Genomic DNA, 9,794 nt, shown 5'->3' with positions numbered 1-9,794 from the left:
AATCATTATTAGATTTCATAGTGTTTTAGATTACAAAATTAGTGCTTAGGCGACTTCGGTTCTGAATGTAATCGAGGCTTGAGGTACTTCCATTGTTTTTTCTTCCGTGGTCATTACCGACGCCAGTAATGATTTATGATACATTTGATAGATCGATGTAAATTACAACCACGAGGCGTAAAATGCTGATAGTGGGCATTGTCAGTCATAGACTGTAAAGCGCACAGGGACATACTTCTCGAGTCCCGAACATTATAGCATATGTAATAATATTGTGAAAAAGCCGTGGTAGCCTAGTGGTTCTAAATAGTGCAGAGCTCCGTCACTCGCTCAAAGTGCCTACCGCTGAGCGAGCCGACAAGCAAGCGCCCTTACAAGTCTTTCATTTATGAGCATTCGGCTCCGCAAGACTGCACACGGCGGGCTACGTTATTTTCACCTCTCTGAGCGCGTGCTTAAGTTCCTTTTTCCTCGTTTGGTATCACTACTCAGATTTAGTAGGTTGTTATAGCGTAGGTATTTTAGATTTTACACGAGAGTGTTGTATCTGTTACGTAGTAACTATTAAGTAATCTGTGATCTCTGGCTCGATCTAGAGTTTTCAGAATTGATGAGTGAAATTCAATTTGAAATTTACGGTGAAGTCATCGTGAGGAAACTGCAGGTCGAAGAAGGTTCACAACCCTTGGATAACGTGCGTAGTCTCCAACCCGGATTTGGCCAGGATGGCGGACTACGACCTAAGCCCTCTCCTGGGGACTCGTGCCCATCAGTGGAACGCATAAATGGACTGTTCATGAACAATATTGTAATATGTTCCTGCATATATGATGACACGAATAAACAAAGGCAGAGTGAGGCCATGTTAGTAATAACGACTCCACACGTAGGAAACTACGCACTTTTAACTGATTACGAAGAACCGTTAAGTGTAACAAAATTAAGTAAACTGAACTACGATGTGTCTAAGAAGTTTTCCTTACTTCCTAACTTTCGCTTTTTCTCCCGTACACTTTTATTTACTTCCCTAATATTTTTTCCTCTACATTTTCCTGGAAAAGTATATAAGAAATTATTGTTATTAACCAAATATGTTGTGTTTATTTAAAACACTATTATCAGAAGAAATGTTTAAACTTCCTCCGAGGCCGAACGGTTACCATGCTGGACTGCTTCGCAGAGGTCCCGGGTTCCATTCCAATATGCCTTTTTTAATATAATTTTCATATTTGGAATTACTATTATTTTTCGTATTTTTGATATTCATTGTTCTATTGTTTTCGGTGAATGTGTAAACAGATTAAGGCTACCTTTCCCCCAGAGACATGCGAGGTTCGCTACCTCGCACATCTGCGGCGGTGCGAGAGTGTGTAGCCGCGATGTGAAACGGTGTGATGTTTTCCACCATAGATGTGCGAGGTTGCGTGACGAACTATTTTCAGCTCTGCGCGGGCACGGGGTACCGTGTGGTGGGGTGAGCGGCGGCGATATGTCAGTGTCAATTAGTTTCATACTTTCAGTAGCTCTAGTTTCCTACACCGTTTAGCACACATTTCTCGCCCGTATCCCTCGCACACGTTCCTCGCCCGCTTCCCTCGCACACATTTCTCGCTATTTTGTGTGTACAAACACTTAGCTCCACTAACCCTTTTCCACCGGAGCTGCGCTAAGCGAGGCTAGGAAAATGAAGTAATCCTATTGGTCGTATTTTTCTTCGCACACTGCTTCGCTATGTCGCACATCTCTGGTGGAAAGGCAGCCTAATACTCGCTTCTAGTTACCGGTTGCTTTTATCCAACACAAAATACATGTTTGCGCAGCACCAAAACGTCCACAATTCGCCTAAGAGCGATTTCTGAATGAATGAATGGGCGAATGACTGAACGTTAGTCGACGTTTTAAATGTAAGTTCTATTTCGTTATCGATAATTTATCGGAGGTGTTCCTTCCGTTCCTCTGTTAACACGGAATATCAGCGTGAGGTTGTTTTGGATACACCACCCGACAAATGCTGAGTGTAGATCCATTTTAAATCTTAATGTTTAGTCCTTAAGACTAACTTTTTGTATAATAATTTTCTTTAAATTTTAATATTATTTTCTTTCTTAAAAAATACTTATCAACTCAATCCATCCAAAGTTAATATAAAGGATATAAAAAAACAGCTTAAGGAGTACAGATAACAATGAATTTAAATGGAAAGAATAAAACAAGATGTCTTTTTGAAAATAAAGGAACGACAGGCAGTTAAACAGAGCCGGCTCAGCACAAGTGCCGCATTTCTGTTAAACATGACGTACTTCCCTCCCTGTCCCTCCTAATCTCGATAAAGATCCCAAACCGCATGCGGTTAACCCTCATCTTAGAGAAGTATCGTGCCCAGCAGTGAAATGTATATGTGTTATATGATATGAGTGTATCTTTAAACCGGTTCGTAACTGAAAACGGTCCCACTAAATATCCCCACTTGTGGGGAACCTGAAATTTTATTAAATTTTATTCCACATATCCCCTCTAACTTAGTACCTGCTTGTAACAACTGGTCCCCAATTTATTAAAACTCGTAAAAACGTAAAATTTTAAATTTTAGGTTAAATGTATAAAAAATATATATAAATATACACGGACAGCAATTAAATTTTAACTTATTACTAGTTATTACCAAAGGTAGGTTGTTACTTAGTGTACACCTAGGTGAAGACTGAAAAAGTAATGCTGAGTCTTTAACCTTTTTGTCCACATCACTCAATTGTTTTTTTTCTATTCGTTTTTTAAGTATTGTGTTCCATTTGTGGAGAAATAAATACCATTTTTTTTTGTTACGCAGTGGGGATTTGTGGAATAAATTTTCAGGATCCCCGGATCCGCACCAGTGGGAATATGTGGAACTTACCCTGGAAAAATATCGAGGTTTTAGCGATTGTTATAATAAATTAGAAATGGAACTTTAATTAGATTTAAAACTCGTATATTTTTTGTCAAACAAACCGTGTCTGTTAGAGTGGTTACGTGCGTTCGTGAAACGCGCGATTGCATCGCTATACTTGCACACTACAATTTATAGGCGATTGCATCGATGCAAACACGCGACTGCACCGATACAAACGCGCGATCGTATCGATGCAATCGCCTATAAATCACAAGTGTAGCGATGCAATCGCGCGTTTGTATTGATGCAGTCGCGAGTTTGCATCACTGCTTAAAGTCACCGCGTGTAACCGCTTTTAGTGAGTCAGTTGTGACCATGGGAATCCGAAACGTTGTTCTTTATTATAAGAACGCTACACATTTGACTATTCACAATATTTATAAGTAATTTAAAAATGCCTCTATCCATCTGGTAACTTTTGTGGTGTCCAACACAACGAATGGTAGCAGCATACATTTGTGACTTCCGATCGCCATTATGGTGATAATAGTCTTTCCTATTATTCCGTAGCTGCACTGAAAGGGTCCCTTTTTTAGAAGTGTATTTTTAGCGTGATGACGTTTTGTTTAATATATCGTCGTGCACGTAGTGGTAAGCGACACGTCTATCCATAACATCATCACACACCAGCAGCCATACCCTTCAAAACCGGAATGCAGTAATAGCTTATATTACTGCTTGGCGGCAGAAATGGGTTGCAGTCTTTCCCTGGATAAACACTTTCACAATTCTACTGCTATGGTTATTAGTAAAAAGGTCGAACACATGGAATAAATCTTCGAACCGGTGGGACTTGCACCCACGATCATGCTGCACCGTAGCATTGCTCTTACCAAATGAGCTACGGGTCAAATTACCGAGCTGTCGAAATTCTCCTATGTGTTTTTGTTATAGATCTTTGTATTTGCATTCGTCACCGCTAGTGATTTAGTGAGAGATTCCATTGACTTACAAATAAATGGACGACGGGTCTAATACAAAAACCACGAAAAAAATGTCCCAAGTCAACCTATTTAAACGTAATGACATGTAAAGGAATATGAAAAAGCTAAAACGTTGAATTTAAATTGTAATGTCATCGCAGTACTGTCTTGACCAGACCGGCAAAATGATAGTGACGGAGTGAAGATATTTGTGTTTTCCATCCGTTACTCTCATCTCTGGACTGTATTCGCACTTTCCATCAGGCGCGGTGCAGTCATTTTGCCGAGTCACAATAAAAAAAAAAAAAAAAAAAAATAATTTTGCTTGCTTCGCTGTCAGTCGAACAAACAAAGACTAAAGCGTGAATGACGCTCTGTATACGATTTTAACGCCCTATAAGTTCGGACACTTTTTAGCGCGGACCCGACGTCCATATAATTGTAAGTCAATGGTTGTAACGTTTAAACGTAAAGTGTAACCGTAATATTATTAATACGTAATACTATTAAAAATTATATTTCGTCTGTTTCCCAGAATACTTAAAGATAGAACGTGCAGGGCGGAGTCGATAAAAATTATACGACCACTTTTACGAAAATATATTTTGAGTAACAAAACACAAGGCAATGGTACAACAAGCTAATGATGCACAGTGGCGTTTAATAATTTGTAATAAACTATAGTTAAATGTTTGTGTATCAAGTAATTTGTAATACCTACCCTTTTATAAATTTGTTTTCGAGAAATAGAAACAGAAACTTTGTCGGAAGACGGTACTTTTATCACCTTTATCCAATAAATAAAAAATACTTGAAAAACAATGAATTCCTTAGATTAGAAAGTCATCTCTTCATATTTACAATTTATTTGAAACCGGTAACACTGATTTTGACATAATAAGTTTGACATTAGGAAAAATGAGACAAATATAGTTTTCTTTGAAATTTCAATCAGTTTCAAAGCTAGTCTTTAAATTTGCAAAGCGGTCCCACATTTTAGACAACTGTTTGTAGGACATTGCGTCTCTAGTATTATTAATGCTCACTGTCTGGCTCAGTGGGCAAGAGCAATGTTACGGTGCAGCATGGTAGTGGATTCAAGTCCCACAGAGTCGAAAATATTTTTCTTTGTCCGATCTTTGTATTAATTAATAATTATAACAAAACTAGTGGAAGTATTTCACAAAAAAAATCTCAATAACTCTACTGCTACGAAAAGCTTAATAGAATCGTAAGTTATTAAAAATATCAGGTACATAAATGAGTGAGAATTAAGACGATAATGCTTACGTCATTTGCGTAGAGTTCAAATTTACAGTGATAGGTTGTATAGTATATCAACCTGTGGCTGAGTGTACGAGGCAATTTAATTTCTATTCCACCCACCAACTGTCTCAACGACCACTAAAATAAATTGCCCCCTGACGGACAATTTGGAGATGTAGAAAAAAGCCCTCAGAGAACCTAATTTAACGATGGATACATTTTTTCGCAGTTTCGCGGGAATAAAACCTTTTTAGAAGTGAAAATGATCTCGCGCAGAGGCACCCCTAAAAAAGCAATTGTGAAGCGAGAAATAAATTGACGCTTCGTGTGTTTCTCTTTTGTTTTCGTACCTACACCAAATGAAAGCTTAAAATGGTGTGCGTCGTATATTCCAGCACTTATTGTATCATCATCAATTCATATGCCTTCCACACTTGGATAAACACGGTCTTCTATGGCCGTATAAGCACCACATTGCTACATTGAGTTTTTATTTTTTTTATTCTTTATTTTTTATCTACTTCAGGCTTAGAATAATAACGCATAGAATAATAGTTTCATATCAAACGAACTGTCACAATTGAGGCAAAAATAAAATTCATGTAGGCTAGTTTTAGTAGTAGGTTAATTTTCGGTTTTAGTGAATATTTATATAAAAATACAAGTTGAAACGCGTTACTTCCTTGTGGAATGTGATGTTAGTATCTATTTTATGTTTGTCTGACGTATTTTTACACTCATTTACCGCACATTTCGTCATTTTTAGCTAAAATTCTGGAGCTGTTCGCGGTGCAAGTTGACCTTGAGCATGGAAGGCCCGCCCGCTCGTGTAGGCCCTTTGGGAGCGCTTCAATTTGCCTCACTTAGCGTATGCGGACTAGGTTTCTATGCGGATATCATAGGAGCATAACAATAATAGTAAATGACATATCGTCAGTTGCAGTAGAGCAGCTCGTGAAAGAAGTCGTCCAGGGAACTTCTGTCGCCATAACTATTTCTGCTGCCAAGCAGAAACGAAAATTACGTTTCAGTGTTCGGGCTAAGGGGTGTTAGTGAAATTACAGGCACATGGGACTTATCAACTTATGTCTCAAGATGACGGGCGCAGTGGCAGTGCCCCTCAGATCATTGCGATTTAAAGCTCCGAGTGGCACTGCAACTGTTATGGACAGGCGTGTTGCTTACCACGACTTATCAGGCGACGATCAGGCGCACGACTTGTTTGCTCCATCACTAGATATTATATAAAATTACGACCAATGTCACTGTAAACACTTTTGAAAGTATAAACATAAATCTTCAGTAATTTATAAAGAAATGACATTACAATTATATCTGCCAAATTCTTGAGTATGTCATAAATAAAAACAATTAGTTTCAAACAATCTATTTGAGATACTTACAAAATTCGATTTTGAATATTCAATTTGATTGCAGACATAAATTTTAGATATTTCCGTCGACTCCAACAAGTCGCCATCAGCAGTCGCAGTGACCCTATAACCTGTGCGCCCACAGGAAACTTATAAGTTCAGGCTTTGACTCCAGATCAGCCAGTGTACAGGGTTGTCACAGACCTCTGTCACTTCACTTCATCCGGTTCTCGAGAGACTAATGCCTCGGATGCGCGTATAGGACCCTCCCTATTTTCCAAATAGGTACCGGAGCAGTAGGCATGCTCACTTGCTGTTGCGTATTGCACAAGTAGCGGTTGCCACTGCTAAGCCGTCGTCTCTAACTCCACTACCAAATCTCCTCATTGGTGGCGGAGCTGTAATGCACGCTCACTTTCCGACGCCAAAAAACGACGTCTCTCCAGTTCCCAATAACCTAAGCGGCTGGAGGGACTGGAGGATATCTAGCTTATCCTTTACTAGCTCTTTGGGCAAGTGCCGGAGATACCATTCGCAGTGTCCTGCGACAATGTCAGGATATAGCTTCCATCTTAAAGGGCAACTCACGTGCCCCGCGTGTCTCCTCGCATACAGGTCCTCAACTAGACAGATACGAGACAGACGCTCCGGCCACAGGCTACCGGGGCAGACAGACATGTTCGTCTCTGCAGCTCACCACAAACAGTCTTATTAAATCCATATGTGAACGCCAATGTGATATTATTGAAAAAGAAACATGTCGTACCTGGTTTAGTCTGTGCATGTGAGTGAATTTATGATATACCTTCAATATTTGTGTGCGTAACGTGTGGCCGGATACAGTAAAATTATTCTAACCGACCCGAAAAAAAGGACGAGGTTCTCCATTAGACTGTTTGTGTTGGCTACGCGATAACTCAAAACATTTGTGAACCGGTTGTGATGATTCCTTTTTTGTGGGAAAGGGTACCTCAATCGTGGTCCCATTTAAATTTAAAGAAAATGTTCGACCTTTGAGGGCGGCAAACTGGGGTATGAATCCGGTTTCGCGTACTTTCCGGTAACGGATTGCAATAAAATTTGGCAAACAGATATAATTCCAAGTACTTTTGAGGTTAGGTTTTTTAATGAAAAAGTGTCAGCTTTTATACAATTTGTTTTCAAAAATAAATGAATTATTGTTACTATTTTCTTTTCTAGTATGTTGATGAATTTATTCATTTTGGTTGGAGAACAGCTGTTAGCTTTAGAATGAGTACTTGATAAGAATCCATTTGATTTATTAAGCAAGAATAATATTCAATACAATACAGAAATTCCTTGAAGACAAAAGTCTTCGAGCAGTGCTCGTCATTTCTCTACGTGATCGAATCAGAAAGTAGGAGAAGGAAAGTCACCGATATAGCCCAAAGGATTAGCAAGTTGAAGTCGCAAAGGGCACATAGCTCGTAGAACTGACGGCCGTTGGGGCCGAAAAGTTCTCGAATGGTGACCACGAACCGGAAGGCGTTCAGTGGGACGGCCCCCTACTGATGGATGACCTGGTAAGGGAAGCGGGTAACCGATGGATACAGCATTTCGATCAGATGATCTGGAAATCTTTGGGGGAAGCCTGTGTTCAGCAGCGGACGTCTTCCGGCTGATATGATGATGATGATAAATTCCTTGTATTCAATGTAGAGCACATTGAACAATAGACAATAACATCATTTATCATATAGTACGATACAGGCACGTATTTACAATATTATAATGTATTGTTTGTAAGAATGAAACATTGTTTACCTTTATCTGAATAGCTTTTGTTTATAGTCGGCTTTTCCTCTTAAAACTCTGAAAAGGAGTATAAAAATGACTTCTAAATTAAATAGTATAAGGATTTGTTGTTTTTACGAGTATTATCATATATCACAAACTCAGTTCCTCTAAGAGTCGTATTCCAGAACTGTACTCAATGCTCAAGTCAGGATTTGAGCAGACTTGAGTATGATTTCAAGCACTGGAAATACGACCCTAATGGCAGGGACTTGAGTGTGATTTCTAGTGCTTTGAATTATACTCAAGTCCTGACTTGAGCATTGAGTAGAGTTCTAGAATACGACCCTAAGTCTCTTTCGAATACGAGATATTATTTTGTAAGTTTCTAATAATAAATAAGAGGAAAAAGAAAACATATTAAATACTCATTTATTTAAGAGGGTACAGTTATACATACACAAGTCACATTTACTTAAAATAATATTATTAGCACATCTTTTTGCAAACCTTTGAAATAACAGCGAGGGCTATGTTGTTAGCAAAGTCCTCAGATGCTGAGTCAGGTCACCCACTTTCGACATGCTTTTTTGTTTTAATTTATTTTTTCTTTTTTGTTTAATGTTTAAAATGTACATATTTTGCGTGGCAATAAAGTCGATTTTTTTTTATTGTTTTATTTCTTTGCGACTGCATTCCGTTTACAGCTTATGTAATGAAAAAAAAAGATACACAATTTAACAAACATAAAAAAATTTGCAAAAAAAATTGTTCAAGTTTCTTGAAAAATTCATCAATATTAATACAGACATCATTGTAATAGCGGCACTGTAGTAGGTACTTAGTAGAATTCCTTGTGAAAGATTTCGTCTATGGAACTGCCACCTTACCTATTTCTGCCGCCATGCAGTAATGGTCACATTACTGCGTTCCGATTTGGAAGAGTAAGAGTACTGATAAAATTACAGGCACATGGGGCTTGTTCATTTATATTTCAGGGTGACGGGCGCAGTGGCAGTGCTCCTCAGATCTATGTGATTTAAAGTTCTGTGGCACTGCAACTGTTATGGACAGGCGTGTCGCTTACTATCAGGCGTACGACTTGTTCGTCCTATCACTATTTAAATAAAAAAGACCTGCGATTATGAAAAATTACAATTGTGTTAAATGCGCATAATATATAGCACTAAATTTCAACTCATTCTCGTAGTTGTGCATTAACAAACATATAAATCACGGGAACAAAAAGATTTTTTTTAACATGCCTTTTTGTATAAAACGCTTACTAGCTGTACCCGGCAAACGGTGTAAAGAAAACAAAGCTTTTTTGTCTGTAGACACATTAATTTGTTGAAACAACTGACCTGTCTGATATTTTAAAATGGATCTAATATTAAAATTTTATGGGAGTCGGCACAAGGACTCATGAAAGTTTTTATCGCAATTGGATAAATAATAATGGACAAAACGCATATGTGACAAACTTGTCATTGAATGTCGAGTGTGTGCGTTATTATTGTTGTTAATATCGTCAGAAAAATCTTGTTG

At 38.3% G+C, this 9,794-nt stretch overlaps 1 protein-coding gene across 1 annotated transcript in view; it reads left to right on the top strand.

Moving 5' to 3' along the window:
* Positions 1-610: 610 nt before the first annotated feature.
* LOC113229816 (muscarinic acetylcholine receptor DM1-like) overlaps positions 611-9,794 on the top strand; it is a 53,131-nt gene continuing 43,947 nt past the window's right edge. Inside the window, exons 1-2 of the mRNA XM_026463495.1 lie at positions 611-864; positions 1,300-1,474. Of these exons, the coding sequence (XP_026319280.1) occupies positions 611-864; positions 1,300-1,474 (429 nt within the window). The remainder of the gene's footprint in view (positions 865-1,299; positions 1,475-9,794) is intronic.

The sequence above is a fragment of the Hyposmocoma kahamanoa genome, unplaced genomic scaffold (assembly GCF_003589595.1).
Source record: "Hyposmocoma kahamanoa isolate Upper Pololo Valley unplaced genomic scaffold, ASM358959v1 62, whole genome shotgun sequence".
Lineage (NCBI taxonomy): Eukaryota > Metazoa > Arthropoda > Insecta > Lepidoptera > Cosmopterigidae > Hyposmocoma > Hyposmocoma kahamanoa.
Note: the sequence above shows the minus strand (reverse complement) of the source record. Positions and strands in the feature narration are given on the sequence as shown.